The sequence below is a fragment of the Mastacembelus armatus genome, chromosome 16, assembly GCF_900324485.2.
Source record: "Mastacembelus armatus chromosome 16, fMasArm1.2, whole genome shotgun sequence".
NCBI classification, from domain to species: Eukaryota; Metazoa; Chordata; class Actinopteri; order Synbranchiformes; family Mastacembelidae; genus Mastacembelus; species Mastacembelus armatus.
This window is the reverse complement of record NC_046648.1, coordinates 8520207-8545186: the sequence shown is the minus strand read 5'-3', so window position 1 is coordinate 8545186 and position 24980 is coordinate 8520207. Positions and strand designations below refer to the sequence as shown.

At 43.5% G+C, this 24980-nt stretch overlaps 2 protein-coding genes across 2 annotated transcripts in view; both read left to right on the top strand.

Annotated features, from left to right (window-relative positions):
• Positions 1-18563, top strand: part of spire1b (spire-type actin nucleation factor 1b) — a 30393-nt gene extending 11830 nt beyond the window's left edge. The window contains exons 5-17 of the mRNA XM_026293938.1: positions 2525-2599; positions 2945-3109; positions 3474-3560; positions 3864-3993; positions 13252-13302; positions 14241-14404; positions 14520-14613; positions 14787-14929; positions 16248-16385; positions 16547-16617; positions 16732-16759; positions 17121-17410; positions 18098-18563. Of these exons, the coding sequence (XP_026149723.1) occupies positions 2525-2599; positions 2945-3109; positions 3474-3560; positions 3864-3993; positions 13252-13302; positions 14241-14404; positions 14520-14613; positions 14787-14929; positions 16248-16385; positions 16547-16617; positions 16732-16759; positions 17121-17410; positions 18098-18353 (1692 nt within the window). The 3' untranslated portion in view covers positions 18354-18563. The remainder of the gene's footprint in view (positions 1-2524; positions 2600-2944; positions 3110-3473; positions 3561-3863; positions 3994-13251; positions 13303-14240; positions 14405-14519; positions 14614-14786; positions 14930-16247; positions 16386-16546; positions 16618-16731; positions 16760-17120; positions 17411-18097) is intronic.
• A 2130-nt stretch (positions 18564-20693) lies between these two features.
• On the top strand, positions 20694-23501 carry drc9 (dynein regulatory complex subunit 9). The gene is made up of 10 exons (XM_026293666.2): positions 20694-20802; positions 20914-21052; positions 21186-21220; positions 21298-21420; positions 21607-21691; positions 21841-21996; positions 22258-22323; positions 22913-23044; positions 23113-23202; positions 23331-23501. Exons 1-10 carry the CDS (start codon positions 20798-20800, stop codon positions 23445-23447), a joined length of 948 nt encoding a protein of 315 aa, XP_026149451.1. The 5' UTR covers positions 20694-20797; the 3' UTR covers positions 23448-23501.
• Positions 23502-24980: the final 1479 nt, after the last annotated feature.

Genomic DNA, 24980 nt, shown 5'->3' with positions numbered 1-24980 from the left:
ATATCTGGAGACATGCTGACTCTCATTCTGCCAGAGCTACTGAGTTCAGGTTTTTGTAATGTTCAGACAGGCATTACCCTCAGTGCATACCTGGCAGGCTGTCTCTTATGATGTACTATATACTGCATGTTCATATTCAGCAAAGGGGCTGGCAGGTGATTTCTAATCACTTTCCTCAGTGAGCTGTGATCAGCAGGGACATAATGTAGAATGCCAAAGTCGGGCTTCATTTTCAGATAATGTGCAATACTTTTGTGCAGTTAGAAAGCATCATAAATATTGCTTTTTGTTTGGTGAGACAAATTGAAAGGTGGCTTGGGGGAAATAAATATGAATTGATAGTGTGATTCTTGCATCACAGATGCATTATGGACATCATTCCAGTTCACATTCAGGCTGTTCCTCCAAACAAACAAGTAGGTCTTGTTGTACAGGGTCCTAATGTTTTGTTCTCATACCCATTCATGAAGCCCAAGTGCAGCAGTCATTCTGGGCTTTGTTTTTCCTCTGGAGCATTTTTGAGCTCAGCTGTGGGTAGGAACATTTCCCACAAAGAACGATGTGTGTGTGTGTGTGTATGTCCCACCTCAGGGTTCCTTCCTGCTAAGCACTACTGCTGCTGCCCTTTTACTGTGCGTAATGCATCTGAATGAATAGAGGGGATTTGGTTGGTTACATAACTCTTGGCTAGGAAAGAGAGGACACTTATTGCAGGGTTGAGAAGGCTGACAAAGAAGCTTAAAAAATCTGGGGACTGCAGCCTTTTAAACCCTACAAGGTAAAGAAGTAATAATCATCAATACGTTAATCAATTTATATAGCACTGCTTAAAATAGAGGTACATGTTCTTGTATATTATTTTAAAGAACCCACTAGGCAGAAAGACAAAAATAAAGATAACTGGATGAACTGTGATTCTTAGCAAACACTCAACAATTATCATTATTTATCCTGTTTTTATTATATCTGTCATCTACAGTAGCACTGTCCTCAGGTCAGTTTCCTAATATTTTTATGATCAAATACATGCAGAACTACAATTTCCATCAGCCCCAACTGTACTTTGTGTTTTTATTTAGCAAGCATACTACAATAAAATGGTTAACATGGTAAGTAACTGTTATACATCAGCATGTTAACATTGTCAGTGAGAATATATCGCACTTAAGCACAGCCTCACAACGCTGCTAGTGTGGCTGTAGACTTGTATTATTCCCTCTTTAACATAAGATTGCAATAACAATAACATAACATTGCCCTAAGATACAATCGTCATATGACCTCACCTCAGTGCCATTATCAACACAGGTGGAAGAGTAAACTGTTATGAAACGTCATGGTGAACTGGTGTATGTCAGCCAAGGTCATTTAGGACCAGGGTGTGTGGGTGTTTCTGTGATTGTATATTCAAGCCCACATGGATGCACTCACAGATGAGTGGGACTAGTATGTGTGAGTGTGTATTTGTTATTTGATTTTGTCATAGTATGTATTTGAGTCTGTGCATGTGGTTATCTGAGCTACTGCTTGTGTATTTGTGTGTAAGATACCCCTGTGTTGATCTGTATTGCGGTGCAGTTTTGACCCACAGGGGGCTCCATCTTCATCCCTCCACCACAACCAGCCAAAGAATTGCTTGGTCTCTCCACATAGACATCTCCAGCTGCTGGAGATTGACAGACAGGGAACTAATTCTCAGAAACAGATTCACGGAAACAACTCTGACTCTTATTTGCTCCCAAATAACTGCTTCTCACAAAGTGAACAACAGAGAGAACAGAATTACTGGTTAGAAAACTGAAGTTGAGCTGTAAATGCAGTTAATAATTTTTCCTAATTCATGTGGACTTGTGTTGCATGATTTAATCAAAAATGCTGGCTTCATTGGCCTTTTGAAATGGAGCTATGTGGCTTTGATGTGGAGTCATGCTGCTCATACCAGTAAGATAATGGTGTTTAAAACACAGTGAACCAATCTCTAGCCAGATTAGCAGTGGTTTAATTTATTGGGCTGTTAAAAGCCATTAAGCACTTCAGTATTAAAAATGCACTTCTGTATATACTGTACTGTACACACTGATGCAGCAAAATGCATTATGTTGTGAGTGATATTATGTAACTGCTACACTGAGCTATGTTGAATAGTGATTTCCCTGGTGGGCTGAGGTCTTATCACTGCAGTCATGCTGGGCATGCTCCTGTGACTGTCTTATCAAACTCTGTTCTGCTGTGACTGGGCACAAACAGATTTACCATGAATATTAACCAAAGAGAAAATATATTTTTGTCTGTGAACTGTGAACTTAAAATGTTACTTTTACACACACACATTGACATTGTCCTCTGTTGAACTTTGAAATCAGCAGCAGAGGAATGCGGCTCATGCTGTGCAGGTTCACATAGGCGGAGAGCCTGGCCTTACTGTTGACTGCAGAAACTGCTTTGAATTTGTGATAAGGTTTTCTTCCTTCACAGATGATTCTGGTTATTCTGTCTTTCTGATTTCCTTCCTCTCTCTCACCAGAACCTTCGTAAAATGGAGGAGGAGTCATCAGAGGAGCCCGGCCGAGACCTGAATGAGCTGCAGAATGCTGACTGGGTAGGCAGCAAGACAAGACCCCTGATGTCTGGCCTAAAGCTTCTACTCATCATTTCTCCCAATCAAAGTCTAAATGATCTACAGCTCAGGAAGAAAAAAAAATCAAAGCCACTTTTTGGTGTCATATAGAAGATTTTTTATAACTGTATGTTTACAAAAGAACTTGTCTGGAAACATGTTGAGATATACGGAGCCTCCCTTCTTCAACCCTCACTATTCCCCTATTCTGTGTGCACAGAGAGGTCAGAGTAGAGATGATTGTTACTGTCTGTTCAACTCATATTTAAAGGGTCATGGTATTTTCTGTTTCTCTGTTACCATGCCACCCTTTGCTTCTGCTGTCAGGCCCGATTCTGGGTTCAGGTAATGAGGGACTTGCGTGAAGGAGTCAAGCTGAAGAAAGTGCAGGAGCGACAGTACAACCCTCTGCCCATTGAGTACCAGCTCACCCCGTATGAGATGCTCATGGATGACATCAGGTCCAAACGCTACAAACTGCGCAAAGTCATGGTGAGTTTACAACCGGGTACTGTCCGGCGCTTATGCTGCTCTATTGTACCAGTTTCTGGGGACATTGCTTGGAAAATCTTGCACCATGCACAGTTGTGTAATGATTGCAGGCTAAAATGATGCTATGTTTGCTATCAGCTGGATATTCATTCATTAGGTGGCATGAATGAAGTACAGTGATTTAGTTTGACACTTTGAGGTGCCAGTATTTTAGAAAATAACCACATGAAAAAAAAATGGATATGTGAACTAGATCTACTTGATGGATTCCAGGGTAGTTAAACAATTTTTTCTTCTCATTATGTGTTTTGTGTGTTATGTGTCTTCCTATTTTATATCATGCTTTCCTAATTTATTGTTTTAGGTAAATGGAGACATCCCACCCAGGTTAAAGAAGAGCGCCCATGAAGTCATCCTGGAGTTTATCAGGTCCAGACCACCCCTCAACCCTGTGAGTACAACTACATGGACTGGTTTTAAATATCACAATAGGCACAAACTCTGTGCAGCCTATGAAAACTTTTGTTTTCACATCACATCATTATCACATCCCTCCTGATATAAACCCTAAAGCAGAAAAAGAAGATGCTGTTTCAGCTGGGCTTTGAACTCTAGGTAACGACGTGAACAGTCAGAGGAAATGAGGAGGTGTTCAGGAGCAGGCCCGCTGGCTGTTTATTCGTGTCAGATGTTGTCTTTCACTCTATTTACTCTCTTTTATTATGTGTTTGTCACCCATCGCGATTGGTGCTAGGTGTCAGCTCGCAAATTGAAGCCACCGGCTCAGCCTCCTCCCACCCTGCATGAACGGATCCTGGAGGAAATCAAAGCAGAGAGGAAACTTCGCCCGGTGTCACCTGACGAGATCCGCAGGGGAAGGCTGGGTAAGACAACTCAGTGCCTCTTTGTTCCACTTGTTATTTTTAGACTTCTGTTGTGCACACACATGCACACTCGAATGCACATGAAAACATACTTCACTCTTTAACCGAAGTATGAAGCTGATGCTTGCACCTTCTGAGCAACATACGCAACATCAACTGAAATCAGATGAGAGATATGTTGTAGCTTCATTATTCTGAGCTACGTTTTAGTTAATTTACACTTTACTATGCTATTATTTGTGTGTCTGCTCTTTGCTGTCATAGCTAATGCTGCCTAACTGCTCCTATTTGTGTTGCAAGTAAAGCCTGTTATTGTTTTGTTGACTATATTGTTTATCGCAATAAAGTCAAAATTGTATGTGAATAATAATGCTAAGTGTCTGTAATTCAAATCATGATAACAATACTAAACCCACTACTGCTTCTTAATGTAAGGACTTTTCCCTGTTGTCTGTGGCTTATTTGGCATGAAGTCAGTTATACTTCAGTGCTCTGAAACTCGGCATTAAGCATGTTACACCATAATACAAGAAGATGACTTCCTTTTTATGTGCGTATTAAGTCTTTCTATAACTTATCTCTTAATGTTGAGCAATAACTGTTCGATGCCATGACTGTTTCTCATTGCAGTAATTCGGCCACTTAGCATGTCTTTCAGTTTTGATGCGTCAGGTAAAGTCTTCTTTGCTGCTTACCTGGCTCTTCATTGCTTTCTGTTATTCTCCTTGTCATGGGCTGCTCATCTGCTCTTCAAGCTCACACACGCACACACACACATCAGTACACTGCACACACGTTTCATATCCAGCTTCAGTGGTTGGTGATGTTTGGCTGTGCTCTGTGGAGGTGAAACACGGTGAGGTGAGACACAGGCTGGTAGGAGGACACTGATGACTGACACAGAGACTGGTACAATGGACACAATGGATTTTACACAAAGACACTTTTTTTTTATTTTCCAGCAGCAGTTGACCTAAGTGCTTTACAGACAAATAAGGAAAGACATGTTACAAAAGCAAAAAAGCAAGAAATAGAAGACACGAGTGTCAAAATCTAAAACATACATCTAGAATCAAAAGGCTAACGAAAAAGGTCTGTCTTTAATTTAGATTTAAAAGTAGCTAAATAGTTTAGAGACTGAACAGTGACATCTAACACTATGTATTGAGTACAGCTTATGCATATGTAAAGTTCTGTTGGAAAAGCATTGCCTCGGTACACTGCATTTCTTTGTACAAGACCATGATTTTGGTGTTGATAACATATTTGTCATGATTTCGATATCAATTTTTATGGATCGTAACCTCGTCTACACAAGCAACCAGGAAACAGAAGCAGATTGAAGCAAAGTTTATTTAACACACACAACAATGAAATGTGAAGTGGGATGCAGGCCAGTAGTGAAGTGTTGAATCCGAGGGAGGTCGACAGGAGATGGTTTCTCCGACGGCCAGTTCCGGTACCGCCGGGCTGGTCCTCGGAGATGGAGGGGGTGGCAAGTCCGAGCCGGGTCCGTAGAGCAATATCTGACGAGACTGGTTCCTCTGGGGCCCACCAGAGGTCGGGCGTTCTCCGAACTCAAAAAAACAGAAAGCAGGAAAAAGCTAGGTTAATGTAGGAGTGACAACAGCAAGACCAACAGTGTTCACCCCCGAGACTCAACAGGAGTGAGCGAACAGGAGGTGCTAAACTAAAGGCGACCCCAGTCAACTAGTAATCCAAAATAGAGAAAAGCGTCCCCCACGTCGAGTCTATTCCTCTTCGTGAGAGCACAGTCAAAAGTTAGCTCATCCGAGCTACACAGGGCAGGCGATGCGAAAAAGGTACAATGGCCTTGAGCTCAAGTTTCCTCCGAACAGAGCCTAAGCAAAACACACTAACATAACGAAAGTAGTTACTTGCCGTAACGAATCCTTCGGGAGTCCAGGACAAACAATCCGGCAATCTGTGTCACCATGAACCCAGCTATTTAAGCTGGGCGTACAGGTGACACAGATCAGCAATCACAACACGCTGAAGGCAAGTACCCCAAACACTTCCCTTTGTCCCTTCAAAACAAAACCCCTGGCACCGGAAACCTAGTTTCCGGGACCTGACAGTATCCCCCCCCTCAACGGTCGGCTCCCGACGACCCACCCGGCTGGTCCGGGTGATCCCTATGAAAGTCTGTAATCAGGGTTCGATCCAGGATGTCCCGTCTGGGAACCCAAGTACGTTCCTCTGGACCATAACCCTCCCAGTCCACCAGGTACTGAACCCCCCTTCCCCGCTTACGTGACTTCAAGAGGCTCCGGACCGTGTATGCTGGCCCACCGTCCACCATCCTAACCGGAGGGGGCGGCTTCACGAGCGGAGACAGGGGGCAGGAGTTCACCGGCTTAATACGGGAGACATGGAAGGTGGGATGTATTTTCATCGTGGGCGGCAGCTTTAGTGTGACCGCCACGGGGCTTAACACTCGGGAAATGGCAAAGGGGCCCACAAACCTCGGGTTCAGCTTGGGCGATGTGGACTTCAATGGAATGTCCCGAGTGGACAACCATACCCGTTGTCCCACACGATACTTCGGGGGTGCCAACCTCCTCCTGTCAGCCTGCGAAGAGTAGGAAGAGACGGAGCGGAGGAGCTGACGTCTGGCCTTTCGCCAGGCCAGGTGGCAGCGCCGCACCGCCGCCGCAGCGGAAGGGACCGTGGAGTCCAGGTCCTGATTCTCGAACAAGGGGGGCTGGAAACCATGTACCACCTGGAACGGAGACAGGCCAGTGGCTGTGGTGGGAATGCTGTTGTGGGCGTACTCCACCCAAACCAGCTTCTCCACCCAAGAGGTGGGGTCGTCCGCACAGAGGATCCGCAGCCCCGTCTCCAGCTCTTGGTTGAGCCTCTCCGCCTGTCCGTTGGTCTGTGGATGGAAACCGGAGGAGAGGCTTACCGAGATCTGCAGGAGCCTGCAGAACTCCTTCCAGAACCGGGCGATGAACTGCGGACCCCTATCCGAAACAATGTCTTCGGGCAGCCCGTGGAGCCGGATCACGTTCTCCACCAGGAGCTGGGCCATGGCTGGGGCAGAAGGCAGCTGTGGGAGGGGCACAAAGTGGACCATTTTAGAAAACCGGTCCACAACCGTTAAAACAGTGGTCATACCTCTCGATACGGGCAGTCCAGTAACAAAATCCACAGAGATATGAGACCACGGGCGTTTGGGAGTCGGCAGCGGGCGAAGAAATCCTGCCGGGGGGCGATGGGTAGCCTTGGCCCTCGCGCAGGTTGTGCAGGCGGAGATGTAGCGTCGGACGTCCGTCCGTACCGTAGGCCACCAGAACCGTTGCGCGAGTACCTTCAATGTACGGTTGATGCCCGGATGGACGTGCAGGTGGGAGTCGTGACAGAGCCCCAGGACCCTGGAACGGAAACGGGCTGGAACAAACAGGCAGTTAGTCGGGCAGGCACTTGGTCTAGCGTTACCTGCGGCACGAGCGATGTCCCGTTCCAGGGGGATTCTGGCGACCCCCAGGCGTGTAGGAGCCGGAAGGATGAACTTAGGCTCCTCAGTAGTCTCAGGAGGGGCGTGGATTCTGGACAAGGCGTCCGCCTTACAGTTCTGTGACCCCGGTCTGAAAGATAAGGCGAAGTCAAAGCGTTCAAAGAATATAGCCCACCGGGCCTGGCGGGCATTCAGTCTCTTTGCGGACCTCAAATATTCCAAGTTCTTATGGTCAGTGAAGACAGTAAAAGGGTGTTTGGCCCCCTCCAGCCAATGTCTCCACTCCTCTAAAGCAAGTTTAACGGCTAACAACTCCTTGTTGCCCACGTCATAATTTCTCTCTGCTTCAGAGAGTTTCTTAGAAAAGAAAGCACAAGGGTGAATCTTGGAGTCCTCCGGGTTCCGCTGGGAGATAACTGCCCCTACCCCAGTGTCTGAGGCATCCACCTCCACCAGAAACGGCAGGTCCGGATTCGGGAACCTGAGGAGAGGAGCAGAGGTAAACAGGTCTTTTAAAACATCAAACGTCTCCTGGGCCTCTCTGGACCAGGAGAAGCGGTTCTTGGTGGAGGTGAGACGGTGAAGAGGGGAAGCCACCCCACTGAAATTCTTAATGAATTTCCTATAGAAGTTTGCGAAACCCAGGAAACTCTGCAGCTGCTTCCGAGAACTGGGAGTTGGCCAGTCCTTGACAGCCCGGACCTTGTCTGGGTCCATAGCGATCTCACCAGGCCGGATAACGAACCCCAGGAAAGAGGTCCTCTGGGTGTGGAACTCACACTTCTCCAGCTTAGCGTACAGGCGATTCTGCAGCAGCCGCTGCAAAACAGCCCGTACATGCTGGATGTGTTCGGCCTCAGAGTTGGAGTAGACAAGTATATCGTCCAAATAAACAAAGACGAACTTGTTCAACATGTCTCCAAGTACATCATTGACCAGATTCTGGAACACGGCGGGGGCGTTGGTTAGCCCAAACGGCATTACCAAGTACTCGTAATGACCTGAGGGAGTGTTAAAGGCCGTTTTCCACTCGTCCCCCTCTCTGATACGTACCAAGTGGTAGGCGTTCCTTAAGTCCAACTTGGTAAAGATTTTTGCCTCCTGGAGGAGCTCAAAGGCAGAAGCTAGCAGCGGAAGGGGATATCTGTTCTTTACTGTAATGTCGTTCAGCCCCCGGAAATCTAAACAGGGCCGCAAACCCCCGTCCTTCTTATCTACAAAGAAGAACCCTGCCCCTACAGGAGAGCGGGAGGGCCTGATAATTCCAGAAGCTAAGGACTCCCGAACGTACTTCTCCATAGCCTCCTTCTCTCCTCGGGACAAGGGATACAAGCGGCCCTTAGGGGGTACCGCCCCGGGGAAGAGGTCTATGGAACAGTCATAGGGTCTATGGGGTGGAAGGGACATAGCCCTGTCCTTGTTGAATACTTCCTGAAGGTCGTGATAGCACGATGGAACCAAGGACAGGTCGGGGGTATACCCGGCCGACGGCTGAATCCGTTCCACCGAGACCGCATTGTGTAGACAGGTACCGTGGCAAGGTGGGGACCAATTCAGTACCTTGCCCGAGTTCCAGTCTATATGGGGGTTGTGTTTCTGTAGCCACCCGATCCCCAGCACCACCGCAGGCCTGGGGGTGTCGATAACATGAAAGGACACCTGCTCCTGGTGATTATCTATAACTAAAAACACAGAGTCAGTAACCTCGGTAACACGGTGTAGCTTGGCATCGTTGAGAGACCTCACCTCCAACGGACGTGAAAGTCTAGTAGTACCCACCCCCAACCTGGGTACCAGCGCCCTAGAGATAAAATTTACGTCAGCCCCGGAATCAATTAAAACCTCCCACCTTAACTGTTCAGGTGGTGTTCCTAAGAACACAGTAGTAAGGACCCGGGTCCCAATCCGAGGGCTTTCTGCGTGGCTCAGCAGGACCCCCTCTGGTCCCGCTGAGCCTGCCCTTTTCCTGGACAGGTGGCTGCGGTGTGTCCCCCCCCACCGCAGTAGAAGCACAGTCGCAGCCTACGTCTTCGGTCCATCTCCTCTGCCCCCACACGACCTCGGTCGAGCTGCATCGGCACCGAATCCGCGACCGGAGCTGCTGAACCCGGTCCCGGCCCATATGGGTACCAAACCGGTCGGCGTCTTCCAGACCCCCGAACCTCCAGCTGACGCTCCAGGTACCGTTGGTCTAAGCGTGAAGCAGTGTCGATGAGGGCATCCAAACTAGCAGGTTTTGGTTGATGGGCCAAATCGTCTTTCAATCGCTCATTTAGACCTAAATAAAAATGGTCATAGAGGGACGCCCGATCCCAAGGGCTCTCCTCCGCCAACAACTGAAACTCAACAATGTATTTGCGTAAAGGCCGATCTCCCTGTTTGAGTCTGGCGAGTCGTGTGGTTGCCTCCACCTCCGGCCGAACCGGATCAAATATGCGAACCAACTGTAGTCCAAACGCCTCGAACGAGGCACAGCACGGTGCTCGGCGTCTCCATGCCGCAGTTCCCCACCTTGCCGCCTCTCCGTCCAGGTAAGATAGCGTATAGGCTACCTTAGTTTGTTCATTAGGAAAACTTGAGGGCTGCATAGAAAAGTTCAGTTCACACTGGGTTAAGAAAGTGCGACTCACCCCCGTTTCCCCACCGTAGCGGGCTGGATGAGACAACTTAAGGTCGCCAGTTCCTCGGGCGCCTCCCTCCGGTAGCGGGGCAGGACCCCGGGTAGCTACCGGTTGCTGAGCGGAAAAATCCCGAAGCAACTGGGACATCTGTCCAGCTATCTGCTCCACAGACTGGGAAATGCTACTTAGTTTCTCCTCGTGGTCAAAAAGAGCTGACTCCACTCCAGATTTCCAGGGTACCGGTGCAGGCGAGGCGTGATCCATTTTCTGGCCGGATTGTTCTGTCATGATTTCGATATCAATTTTTATGGATCGTAACCTCGTCTACACAAGCAACCAGGAAACAGAAGCAGATTGAAGCAAAGTTTATTTAACACACACAACAATGAAATGTGAAGTGGGATGCAGGCCAGTAGTGAAGTGTTGAATCCGAGGGAGGTCGACAGGAGATGGTTTCTCCGACGGCCAGTTCCGGTACCGCCGGGCTGGTCCTCGGAGATGGAGGGGGTGGCAAGTCCGAGCCGGGTCCGTAGAGCAATATCTGACGAGACTGGTTCCTCTGGGGCCCACCAGAGGTCGGGCGTTCTCCGAACTCAAAAAAACAGAAAGCAGGAAAAAGCTAGGTTAATGTAGGAGTGACAACAGCAAGACCAACAGTGTTCACCCCCGAGACTCAACAGGAGTGAGCGAACAGGAGGTGCTAAACTAAAGGCGACCCCAGTCAACTAGTAATCCAAAATAGAGAAAAGCGTCCCCCACGTCGAGTCTATTCCTCTTCGTGAGAGCACAGTCAAAAGTTAGCTCATCCGAGCTACACAGGGCAGGCGATGCGAAAAAGGTACAATGGCCTTGAGCTCAAGTTTCCTCCGAACAGAGCCTAAGCAAAACACACTAACATAACGAAAGTAGTTACTTGCCGTAACGAATCCTTCGGGAGTCCAGGACAAACAATCCGGCAATCTGTGTCACCATGAACCCAGCTATTTAAGCTGGGCGTACAGGTGACACAGATCAGCAATCACAACACGCTGAAGGCAAGTACCCCAAACACTTCCCTTTGTCCCTTCAAAACAAAACCCCTGGCACCGGAAACCTAGTTTCCGGGACCTGACAATATTGGAGGATAGAACTGTAGTAGCACTGATTCAACAGCTCATGGGCAGTCTAAAGCTCCTGTCAAACAAATGAACAGGGTTATATAACTCCTGAAAAAAACAAAAATGCTCCTGGTTGTTGGTGCTGACCTCTGAACACTCAGAGAAAGTGTCACCTTTGCTAAGTGTCCCTCTGACATACTACTGAAATGTGAATCTTGGGTAGAAGGGTACAGCCAGGCGACTTACAGCCAGCAAAGTAACTGCCACCTCTGTGTCTTCAGGAGTCATCAGTTTCATACAAAAGAGCCTTATATGTGTCACAGTGACTTTGCAGAATTTTAATCAGGGTGCAGGCGGATCAGTGTTCAGCCTCATGGTTTGCACAGTGTTGGTGTCACACATTAAACTGCACAGTCTAACACAGCGAGGCACATCCTCTCAGCAGCAGCGTGTGTTTTGCTTTAAATGCAACTTCACGAGACCGTTTCGATCGATCGATGTGACGAGGAAACGCTGCTGAGGCAGAACAGTCAAAATAACGCTGTGCTCCACTTTTCCCTCCCACTGCAGCCAGTGTCTCATCACACCACAAGCTTTACTACCTCACGCTCACTCATTCATCCTGTCCAATAATGTATGTGTGTGTGTGTGTGTGTATGTGTGTGTGTGTGTGTGTGTACAAACTTCCCTCTATAATTGATCATTCTTGTATGGTGTGAACAGTTTGATTCTCCTTGGCTCTGTATTTTATGAGACGGTGCATACCCACTGACACTTTAATAAACATGATTAAAGCTCTTGTCAGTAACTAGAAAGTTTTAAATTCATTTGATTTTTCGGTGGTGCTTTCTTTTTCATTTCCCAAAAGTGGCAAAATGGTGATAATGAGATGACAAGTTACAGAAATAGTTTGACATTTTGTGACTTTCTGCTTATGCAGAATGAGAGTTACATTATGAGATAGTTACCACTCTCTTGTCTAGCAGATGATTGGAGTAGCTTAGCATAAAACCTGGAAGCTAGCCTGACTCTGTTTAAAGATCAGAGATAAAATATATGCCTGACCTCCTGTCAGTCATCACAATCCTCCAGAAGGACACGGCACCTGGTCCAGGCCCAGACACAGCACTGGGCTGCGAAGCCACTTTGGCATAGTAGCCACATATTTCCCATAGACGATCACAGCAAAAGAGTAAATACATTTTTCTAAGACTCACAAATACTTTGTAATGACATTTGGATTGTCAGAGATGTGATTAAATTCATTTAACCTATTTGTGTTTGTGGGGAGCCAACAGGAAGTTGGCCATTGTGGCCAGTGAAATATGCAGCATTTCAGCTGGCTCTGCTTGTGTGGTTGGACGCTCCATGCACCCAAATTGTATAAGTGGTAGTTTGTATAATCCCAGTGAGAGACCTTTATGGGAATGACTGGGGGTGCCATGTTTGTAAGTGGTATCCTGGTGTGTCTAATACGCCCACCACCTGGCTGCTGTTCATCAAGAGGTAGTTACAGTAATTCCTCTTAAAACCAAAACTCCCCTTACATTTGTTTTTATGTACAGTTTAAATGTGTAGTCAACTTTACTGCTGTTGGTTTTATTTATTGTAGACACAATGCAGTGTAGCTGTGTCCCTATTTATTGTCCTATACTAAGGTAGACTAATGGCCTCTTGGGTCCATACATGAGACCTTTCAGAGGTGAGTGTGGTATTGATTTTATTAATGAAAAAATGAAAGGTGTCTTTACAGAGCATCATGTTGCCATTAATCAGCCCAGACCAGAATGCATTGCAGCAAGAAAACATGTTTTAATATTAATGAAGTATCATGACTGCATACAAACTAAGATAAGATAACCTTTATTTATCCCCAACAGGAAATTCAGGTTATAACCCGTATAACCCACAGCTGAAAGGTCACACTTTTGTGTCACAGACCTTGACGCCAATTAAAGTGAATTATGAAAATGCAGAAAAACATTACAAAATAATCCAATTACTAAAGAAAGTATTGACTGATTATTGGAATGGGTGTCATTCCCATTTTCCCTTTTAGGTTTTGGCAAAACTCGCAGTATGCCACAGGATTTGTTCCGTACAGGAACAGGTAAAGTATGAGCACTGCTGTGGTTTGGAAGGCATTTTTCACCTTTAACCCAAAGGCCCTGTCTGTCTGCCTACCTGGCTGTAAACTAATATCTCTTCTATTTGAATATTTGAACACTAAGACCTAGTTAGGACCATTTAATTATAGCTAATTATGTCTGGCTTGTTTGTGTCTAAAGGGGTAAAGAGAGCTCTACTTTAGAAGCAGAAGCACTGCTCCTGTTGAGAAGATGAGTTCATGTGGATGCTTTCCCGCAAACAAGAGAAGAGACTGAAAGGATCCCATAGATCCCAATAGCTGTTGTTCTTTATCTGTTCTTCTGCAGAGCTTGCCTGTTTGCCCTTCCCACACTCCCTTTCTTTAAACCCTCTTTTCAGGTTGTTTTGTACTTTCATCATTTTGAGCAAATCACATTTAGACTCAGCCATTTTGGTAGATGGTTGGTCTGTGGATCGTTTTCTATCTTTGAATCAGTGACTCCTCTGGCAGTGCACGGTGACCTTGGTAATGAACTGAGGTATTTGGTTTCAAGAATTTAGCTGCCGCCAGAATATACCACAGGGGCTGCTATTTTATTAGTGCAGTCTGAATGTTTTATGAAAGGTATCCATGCTCTGTGTGTAACACCAGCCTGCTTCTTTGCCTCCCCTCAGACCGACTTACTATAACTCTCCCTTCCTCAACTTTTCTCCCTGTGATGGATCTCAAACCTCACTCTGAACTGAATTCATTGCATCATTTTATCTTACTTCACATTTATGCAACACTATGTGAAAGGAGTCTGTTTCCTATTTTAGAGGTACAGGAAAGTCCAGATAGATTTGAAAGAGTAACAGATTAAAGATGCACAGAATCATGGGAGTATGAGTTTTGAGATTCATCTCATGTGCCCGCCCTCCCTTTGTGTGAATAACTCTCTCTTGTGTGGCTCTGTGCAGAGGACTTTAGTCCATACATGGGTAGGAGGACGTCCAGCTCTCTGTCTCTGAACAATGGATCAGCACTTGCCAGGCTAGAACCCTCTGGTTCTCAGTCTGCACCCCAGAGGAAAAGGCTTCTGAAGGCTCCCAGCCTTGCCGAGCTGGACAGCTCTGACTCGGATGTCAGTATGACTTTGTGTGTTTATATTGTGTGTGTCTGTCTGTGCCTTTTTTTTTTTTTTTTTTTTAAATTTCATCTAGCATGTGCAGCAAATAATAACTACTCCATATATTCAGGATGAGATTGTCAGCCGCAAATCAGCCAGCAGCTCCAGTGTGGCTACATCTTTGATGGATGATACATCCCCAGAGTCTGCACTTGGGAAAAAAAGTGAGTGAGGAATTATTTCTGCGTTCCTGTCACAGCCCAGTCGCTTCCTCAACTAAACCACATCATTTCATTAATCACTGTATAGCATGACCAGCTAAGATTTATTCATTTATTTTTTGTATCTGTTTATTTTCTCTCTTCTACATCTCTTGAAATATGTCTCTGGACACCAGCTCCCCCTATGTTCCTGCCCATCTCCTCTACACCTCAGCCAGAGAGGCGTCGGACCCCCCGCAGGAGACACTCTATCGAGAAAGAAACCCCAACTAATGTCCGACAGTTTCAGCCACCCTCCAAACAGAGTTCCAAGTCTCTGGTGAGTCAGGTATTGTTTCTCATATGGTCTTATGTACCATCAAAACATTTTTGAATATGTTGAAGTCAGTATAAAACATTTAACCAAAGCAGCAACTATTAGAATAGAAAATAGGTTTAGAAGTATTTGAGGAAAGTACATGTATCGCTGGGTGAAATCCAGTTCCCTTAAATGATCGGATGCTTTAGATGATGAGTCTGAGGAAAGGATGTCTCATGTCTCTAAAAACGTGGTTCCTCACTTCCTCTCTCCTGACATATTTTTTCTTGCATCACCCTTTGTGTCTTGGGTGGATGTGACTAAGATACAAGTAAATGAGGGAAAGGTGGATGCAAATAAGGGATGTGCTCACTGTTTTTCCTCCTTTTTGTGGACTGTCTAAAGGCAGTGCAGCCTCAGTCCATCTATGGTAACTTAATAAAAGAGAGAAATAGAGGAAGATCTGGGGGTATGTAAGGGTAGCATCAGGACTTGACTGGAATAGAAAATGGAGAGATTGAAAGCAAAGGCATCCTGTAATGTCTCCTATCCTTTTGTTTGCATGGCATGTCTTTTCCTGGTTTACATCCCAAATTGACCATGCCTGATTTATCTCTATCTATCAGTTAACGTTCATTTGCTGGGATGTTCTTCCCTTTTGCCTCTGGAGTAAGAGTAAGACCAATGGTCTCATTTGCTCGCAGGTGTATGTAAAAATACAATTAATATTATTGGTATATCATTAAGGAAAAGCGGGTATAGAAGATGGATGGATGGATGGATGGTATATCATTATTAGAACAAATCCAGTATTTCACATGCAAATTGATGAAACTAACAGATTGCAATGTCACAATTAATTTATTATTTTAAGTATAATAATAAATGATAATATCACCCACAGTAATGTCTGATGAGTATAGGACACATTTTTGTTAATGATGCTTAGACTGACACAGACCTCTACTGCATTGGGTTGAACACAGGCTCAAATTCAAGGTTTGAAAATCAACAATTTTGATTACAGGTGTATTTTTGTCTGACAAAGCTCCACCGGGTTGACACAAGGCATTACATTACTTTCACAGGATGTGTAGTAGAAAACTGAATATGATTAGAAAACTGGATGAATGTAAGTCCAATATTTACTATCCTCTTAGCTTTTTTCTACCAACCCCTGTGAGGAACATGTAGCAGCTAAATACTCCATAGTACACACAGGCGGCTCTGAAAGGTGCAGAGACATGGCTCTTCGTACACTGACTAGGTCTGATATGTTGGATCTGCTGTTGCCAGGATCACTCACTGTGGTGAGTCTGAGCCTGTGTTGTCATTGCAGGAGGAGTTCTGTTTCCCTGTGGAGTGTCTGTCTTTGACTGTGGAGGAGGTGATGCACATCAGACAGGTGCTGGTTAAGGCAGAGCTGGAGAAGTTCCAGCAGTACAAAGATATCTACAATGCTATGAAGAAGGGAAAGGTCATTATTTCTTGTACAACATGCATTTTACATATCACGTGCAATACAGTATGTAACACTGAAGAACGGTGACCCTCTTCGGCAGAGACATTATTGTTGACAGTATTTATGATTTAGTCACCTATTTTCTTTCTGACATCTCTTTAATCTGTTTCTTGCAGCTTTGCTTCTGTTGTCGAACCAAACGGTTTTCCTTTTTCACCTGGTCCTACATCTGCCAGTTTTGCAAAAAGTAAAGCACTGTCTTAATTTTACACAAAGATTATTCAGATCATCTAAGAGCAAGAGCGTAAGATTAGGGTAGAACATGCTTAATTCATCACTTCATCTTTGTCCTTTCTTGCAGGCCTGTGTGTTCACAGTGCTGCAAAAAGGTAAGTCATAGAGAAATAATTAGCCTGGGCAGCACAATTCCCCCGCATCAAATCCAACAAGAGCCCATTTGAAATGCAGACACTATAAAAAATACACCCTTTCCCAGACAATTAGTGTATAATATGCCTTGCATTGGTTAAAATATTAAAAATCCTTATTGTGTTCCTGATATTCAGGAAAGATGTCTTTGGCATTTTACAGATTACATGTACAGTATCAGACATATATTGAATTAGTTTGACCTAAAAACATAATCTCTCACCAAGTTGTGAATGAAACTATGATAGATCATAATTAAAAACACTTCTGTATTTTCTCAGTAATCATTATTATTTACATACATGTTTCTTTCACTAACAGATGCGGCTGCCATCCAAACCTTATTCCAGCTTGCCCATCTACTCCATCGGCTCGACCAACACTCTGCCAAGGGAGAGGATAAACGCAATGGCTGCTGTAGGCCAAGGGCTCTCTGTGGCTGCAGGGCCGGAGCTGTCGGAAGTGGGAGGGACCCCGGCGGTCTCCACTTTGAAAGGAGAAGCAACAGGATCTTCCAAAGGGGCTGGAAAAGCCTCTGGAGCAGCAGGAGCAAAATCTGACAAATCCTCCAATAGCGCACAGCGCCACAGCATCCAGAAGACCATGTCCAAGTAAGAAACACAATAAGTCATTTATTCAGACTCACAAAAGCACGTGCTATGTCCTCATCTGGATAAAGAGGTTGCTGTGTTTATATATTTAGTACTGTAACAAGGAGTTGGTGTATTTGTTTGTGTATTTGTACAGGGGGCCCCAAGAGAGAAAGCCCAAAAATTTACAGAACTGTGTTCCACATGGTGCTACTACCTACACTTTATTTATAAAAACTGAAAACGATGCACAGATTATAAAATGCTAAAATTACTAAATCATGTAAGAGGTAAAAAGGCCCTCAGCTGGTATACTTGCTGTTTGGGTACAACTTGTCTTCTTCATGCAGTGTATATCTTTGGACTAGCAGTACGCGGTCACTGACATCTAGTGGATGAAAACACTATTACCACACCAGGATTGGCCACACCACAATTGCATTTCCTGTACAGTGCTTATGCTTTGAGCTATGGCAGTTATTTGGAGTTTGTTTTTTGCTTTATAATTCTTCTATATATTTTGTCTTTAGGTGCCACTTGTATTTGGACTTGTGGGTGGTTTCTTGAAATGATGGAATTATATCAGTTAAATTATCTTGTCTAAAAATCAAAAACTAATTTAAAGAGTCACTTCAGTGTTTTAGATTTTATTGACCTATCTGTCTGAGATTTATGCCATTGCACAATAATTTCTTCTGTTCTTTTTAGGTTTTCGAAGCACGGTTCTTTAAAGTCTCATGAAGAACTGGAGCTTCCCCCAGAGCTCACAGAGGACTGGGCCACTATGGAGGTGTGCGTGGACTGCAAGAAGTTTATCTCTGATATTATTGCCTCCAGTAAGCACAGTCTGTCCCTGGCCACCAAGCGAGCTCGCTTAAAACGCAAGACTCAGTCTTTCTACATGTCCTCCCCTAAAGGAAGGGAGGAGTACCGGCCCTCGGAACGGACAATCAATGAGATCTAAAACTCTGCTTGCAGCTCCAATAGCAGAATTATAAAGACTCAACACTGCATATGCTCTTACTGTACATGTATATTCAGTCAAAAACATGGCTGTGGTGGACAGGATGTTTTTGTGGCTGTGTCCTGATTATCGTGAACAGTTTCCAGCATAATATAGGTCCTTTTCTATTATATCATAGAGGATCCCTTAAATTCTAGCCACAGATTTTTGACTAAAGAACAAAGTGATGGGACAACAGCGTGGTCCCCCTATTCAGATCAATAAGCACAAAAGAGAAGATGGTCTGATGTCTGTTTGACTTGCTCAGGTGCTGACAATGCAGGTGACATGCGTGTAGAGAGGTCGTGTTGTGACACTGAAGTACTTATGGAATATTAAACCTTATATTTTGTATGGGTTTCAATTTAGTTTTTTACATATGTATGTACAGTATATGATTGTTCGATAAAAAAATAGCTCTTTGTTTTGAACTTGTTTCCTCAGTTTCCTCTGTTCTAAGCGTACTTGAAAGAGGATCTGCATTCTTGACGATGCAGATAAAAAGCATTTTTTCTTCATATCATTTTCTGCATCACTGAAAACACCATCTGTTTTTAAGCAGATTTAGTGCCAAATAACTTCTTTCTCATTTGTATGTGACCCACTGAAGGTTCATGTCCCTTCATCTACAGCAGTGAACCTGCAACAAATGATCTAATGTGATATAATGTGCAGGATGGACCTTTGCTCATTAAAGCCTGCTGACAAATTTGAAGTTATTAAAGACATTGTTAGGTATTTTGTATTAGTAGTTTATTACTCATAAATTATTTGATTGATAGTGGTCCCAGGCTCTAATGATTTAGAGAAATTAGAAAAATTTGACTTGTTCAGCAAATGTTTATTTTAAAAAATGGTCAAAATTGTTGTAATTTTTAGTCCTTATGAAGAACAGGATCCTAAAGCTATGAAGCATATAATTCCTATAATGCAACTTCATACTGTCTAAGCCTGACAGGTAAATGCAGGTCTTTCATTCTCCATAATACCAGGCCATAAGAAATAACCTTTGCTGACATCAGGGGTTGTTTTTGTGACTTTGACGATCTTTCAGAGCAAAAGAAGACACAAGCTAACTGTTCCCAAAGGCTGAGTAGTGATCCTCAAGCAAACATATTGACAAAATTAAAGTCCCCCCCGCCATAGCAAGAGTGCACTCACAACAAAACCATAGACATCTCGAATGTCAAGTGACTAAAATTGTTAAACCAACATGGACAGAAAGGACCCAATCACAAATAGCAAAAAGCTGGCTTACTGAGTCTTTTAAAACACATCACCTAACCATACATTCATATACAGTATGTTTTTGGAATTACTATTTTTCATTTATGTCACTCACATATGCAGGAAAATAGGCACAAAAACAGTATTACCTGCAGTACCATGTGTAGAATTTCAGATATGTCTTTTAATAATTTACATTAAATACCTGCAATTTTGTTTTCATTTTTTAAAATGTATTTTTATGCTGATAAATTCACAATATCTGTTAACATTTTCATTTATGTTGCTGTATTTTATTTACCATGTAATTAATGAAAAACCTCATTTTCATGTTTTTTGTACACAGGTACAGAAACCCATCTCAGAGTACAGGCGAAAAGGATATGTTTAACACACAGAATAAATCATATTATAATGCCTGTATATGTTTTCCACTATTCAGAGTTTCATAGGCAAGAAGAAACACCAGATTTCTCCCGATTTGTTTTTCATCACATTGATCATCTTCCTCCAGATATTTTCTGTCCGTCGTAGATATTTCTGCCTTAAAAATGCCTTTTATGGTCACGCTCACATGTTGAACAGTCATCTGCTGTTACTGTACATACTTTCTTTGTAATGGTTTATTACTAGATCAGGTGTGTAATGCCTAGATGATATCTATCCGTGTCTCTGAGAGGGAAACTATGCCAGCTCACAGTGAAGGGTAGGATTGGGAAACCTCTCAGTGTGACAGACAGCATCATGCATGTACTACAGTGTAGCTTGTACTGTACCTCCAATCTGTAAACCCTCAAACTGTAACTCCCTGCAGAGTGCAACGTGATTGCAACAATAAACTACTGCATTACCTGGCCAACGTGTCTGCTCCATCTTTGTCTATTAAAGAGCTACTCTTCTGTTCAAATTACTTTTTCCTAAGAGGAATTTGTTGGCAATCACTGTATAAAAAAAGCAAACAAACATGTGAGTAAACTTATACAATTAAATAAAGTTACCAAACAGCTGTTAATGTGATGGTTTCGCTCTGTCAATAAAGATGATAGAAAAAAAACGGTGCCGTCTGTCCGTGACGTGTTGCCATGGTGATAGTAAACAATAGCTAGCTAGCCTTAGCTGTTCGATAAAGTCAAATGTTTTCTCTCCACTCAGACTGAACGCTGTTGTTACGGAGAGACATGGAGTAAGGATTTTTACCACATAGCTACAACACCACGAGAAATACTTCCCAAATAATACATGTCTGTGTGAAACTTGCTATTTTAACAAAATATATGTCCCGAAATCTGTACAGGACATCTTTATCCCGGATTCAGAGTCTGAGACTTGCAGCTGTACTGGAGGACTGCTCAGACCAGCTGGACTTACTGGAGTACAGTCTGACAGTCCAGATGAGCAGGAAGCAAGGCACTGCAGCCGTCACATGTTCACAGGCGAGAGGAACATCTTTCAAACAGCTTTGCTTTGGCTTGGTGATGATGTGAACGATGATTATTCAGTAGTTATTTCATTAGATTATTGGACAACACTGTGTGTGTGTGTGTGTGTCTGTGTCTGTGTGTTTAGGAGAGAGCCAGGCTGACCAAGCTAAGAAGAGACTGGTGAGTGGTGTAGACAAGCAGACAGGAAAACATCACGTTTAATCGTTTTTTCTAAGCGTCTCTGTCTGTCTGTGCAGTCAGTACACCTCACATCAGGTTTTAAAGCTGCGTTCGGAGCTAGAGGAGAAGCAGAGCTTCAATTCCATGAAGGATGTTGTGGAAAAGGAAGAGGAGAAGAAGAAGGCTGGGGACATGGAAAGGTTCATCACAGCATTATTTAGAAACAAATATTAAAATGCAATATTGTCTGATTTTACTTTTCTATTTAAAAAAAAATTAATATATGTTAAGTGTAAATACTTTGTTTTAAAAACAAGTGTAGAAGAGAAGAGTAAAAGAAAGGAGAAAGTTTGTTGTAGCAATAATGTGAGAGTCTCTCCATCTAGACAGGCAAAAAGAGAGCTGCAGCTGAGAAAACAAATGCTACAGAGACAACAGGAGACCTTCCAACAGAAAAATGAGGAACTGAAGGTGAGAAACTAACAGCAGCTGTTGCTCTTAGTGTTAGTGGTGAGAATCTCTTACTTCTCTTGATTTATCAGAGAAGAAAATCAAACATGTTAATCTGCAGGTCTGTGAAAGTCCCAGAGATCCATTACTTTCTGTGCTCCTCACGTCAGGTTTTGCACCAGCTCGCCAAGGACCTGAACCATCAGCTGAATGAGCAGACAGCAAAGACAGCCCACACGAAGAAGACTTTGGAGAAGGACATGGAGCTGCAGCTGACACAAAAAGAGAGCAGCCAGCCTGAGAAGCTCCTGAAGGATCAGCGGGAGGTGGGTGCAACAGTGCATCTATTCAAGTACAGGCCCGGTTAGTCCATCTACTCACTATGCACACAGAAAAAGATGCTTTCAAATTGAATGTAGATATGCCCTCCATCTCCACATACTCAGTTCAAAATCAGACAACATGCACCTTTCTCAGTGTGCACTAAAACAAGCAGAAAACCACTGTTTTGTGTTCTTCTTAGATATACACAGTAACTGATATGTTGCTCATAGTGTTGTCCAAATCTTGTTTTCTGCTTTGTGCAGAAGCAGCGGAAGGAGGAGGTGAGAGTCCATGAGGAGTCAAAAAAATTCCTGCAGAATCAACATGAGGTAGCATTAACATCAGACTACTGTATACTGTTATGTAATTGTTGCTGTTGTAAGCTGTTACTCTGTCATTATCTCAGCTGCAGTTTAAGGTTAAAGAGGAAATTAAATCTTGTCTGGAGCGAAATCACATGGTCACCTAAACCACAATGCTGTGTCCGTACAAGCTGTGGTTTATACTGCACTTAAACTCGGTTGGTGAGTCCTGTATAAATCACCTCAGTGCCACTAGAGGTCACTGAACCTTCTACACACATGGACTAAGATTTAAGATGATAGAGCTTAAATCATCCATAGGTATTATTTATCATCATGAAGTGTTGAGAGTGAATTTCAAGCCTTCTCTGTATATCTACAGAAACATTAATAAAGCCCTCCTCATACTATTCAATGCACCAGCTCAAATATAAAATATACGACAACCTGTTGATCAGTTGTGCAGATGGATATGCCTCTGGAATTGTGCACTGACCTGAGACTATAAGTCCCAGAAAAGAAAATAACGTATGTGTTGGCCTATATCCACAGAAATTTTAAGGTTAATATTTATTCAACTGTTATTCATTTTGTTGTTGCGCTTGCTGTTGATCAGGAGTTGCAGCGGCAACTGCTGCAATGGCAGCAGTACACCAACCAGATGCTGCAGGAGAAGGTGCAGCAACTCAACAGTGTGTGCTGCAAAAGAACAGTAAATGCAGACAAACTGTTAGAGATGAGGAGGAAGGTGAGTGGCTGAACGGGGCGCACAGTCACTTTTAGAGTACCGTTATTTGAATGTTGATTTATGTTCAGTTCAGAGAGATGGAGCAGGTGGTGATGGAGGACAGGGAGGAGAAGGAGAAACTGCGCAAACAACAGGACGAGGCCAGAGCTGCTACCAAGGTAACCCCATCCAGTCAGAACACACACCCATGAGCATTACCACCTCAGTCTATGAGATCAGCTGTCCTGGTTGTTTAGTGTACAGATCCCTTATTCTAAATGTTGGCCTGTGACCTTTGACCATACAGCTGCAGGCCTGGTGGAGAGGCTGCATGGTCCGCAGAGGCCTTGGCATGTATAAAAAAACAGATGAAAGCAAAAAAGGCAAGAAGAAGAAAGAAGGAAAGAAGAAAAAGAAGAAATGAGTTTTCTCCAACACAGCTTCTTAAAATAATGAAAATCATTTTTGTAACCATAAACAATTAATAACCAACATCTCTTTGTTTTTATTTAAAATATGTGCTTGCCATTTCAAACATACACAATTCACAATTCAACAAAATCCAACTTATTATATTTTATGTACAGTACAACCTGAAAACAAATGAGAAACAGATCAGATGTTTATAATATTAAACAATATGAAATATAAAAATTCCAGTAAAAAACTACATGGCTTCCAGCAACAAAAACTACTAAGTAGTCAACTGTCAATTGACCATAGGCCATACATCTTGAGTTAGTCAACACCTGACACAATACAGATTTCAGTCACAGGCATTTCAGTACTGTTCATCTAAAAAAATCATAGAATATACAATTCAAGAGTCCTACAGCAACCTAGTTAACTGACAAAGTCGATCAGTCAATCTGTTAGACCACTGCACACCCTGATTACAAAAAGACAAGATGATCACACAGAGATGAGTCATGAGGAAGGCAGAGCTGCTCCCAACTTCATTCCTACATGTCTGACAGAGAAGAAGATCTGCTATTGCAAAACAGGAAACCCTCTGACATAAGAGAATTCTTTCTGGATAAGGTTTCAGGAGCTGATGGTTGTTTGTGCGTACTGGAACTATTGCAACACATGGAGATGTGTAATTGACTTGTCAGAGCTGGTAACAAGTCAGGTCAATACCAAGGCCACAAAAACCAAGAAACAAAAAACCCTGATGAACCATAATAGTGATGTCACTCCCAATATAAAAATAAGAGGAATAAAAATATTAGTCAGTTATCAGGAATTGCAGATTAATTATTTAGGTTATTTTTAAGCAAAGCAAGTAAATTAGTAAAAGTTAGTTTCCAACTTATTAAATGCAAATAGCCTATCTTGTACTGTTTTTGAACTCTTTGTACCCTTTACTATTTTACAAGTCGACAATAAATTACTTAATAGAAATATACAACTGTGAATTATAAAATGTGTTAGCTGGGAACTGGGAAGAGTGATGCCCTAATACTGACAGTGTTTTTAAAATGTGTAGTGTGTCAGCTCTTTGTGGCTGAAGCCTCACACTCTCAGCTCAGCCAGTCTGATCAGCTTGCATGTAGTTGTTGTCTCCAATGATCACACAGTTGAGGTGAGAGCCATAGATGCTGATTCTGGGAGGCTCTTGTGCTGGAAGGGGAGGACAGAAAGGAGGCGGAGAGGTCTCTGTTGCCCCCTGCTGACCAAGGCTGCAGGTGCACCTCATCTGATCTGTAACACAAAAAAAATAAGATGTTTTTACTTCTCAGAAAACAGCTTGTGATGTGTTTAATGCATGTCTAAGGAAGTAAATGCTAATAATACAAGAACACAGTATAAATTACTGCTTAAAATGTTTTATATTTTCAGAGGCATGCTGTTAAAAGGGTTAGGCTCGTACCACTGTGTCCATGGACCTCCTGTCCCTGCATTAGTGGCTGGTTTTCAACCACTGCAGATGGGTAGGTGTCGTTCCCAATGACAC

Bases quoted from the DNA above. Each gene is read 5' to 3' on its own strand.
- drc9 (XM_026293666.2), top strand. The intron at 21,221-21,297 runs GTGAGTGGTGTA...CTGTCTGTGCAG, and splicing joins ACCAAGCTAAGAAGAGACTG to TCAGTACACCTCACATCAGG. The intron at 23,203-23,330 runs GTAACCCCATCC...TTGACCATACAG, and splicing joins AGGCCAGAGCTGCTACCAAG to CTGCAGGCCTGGTGGAGAGG.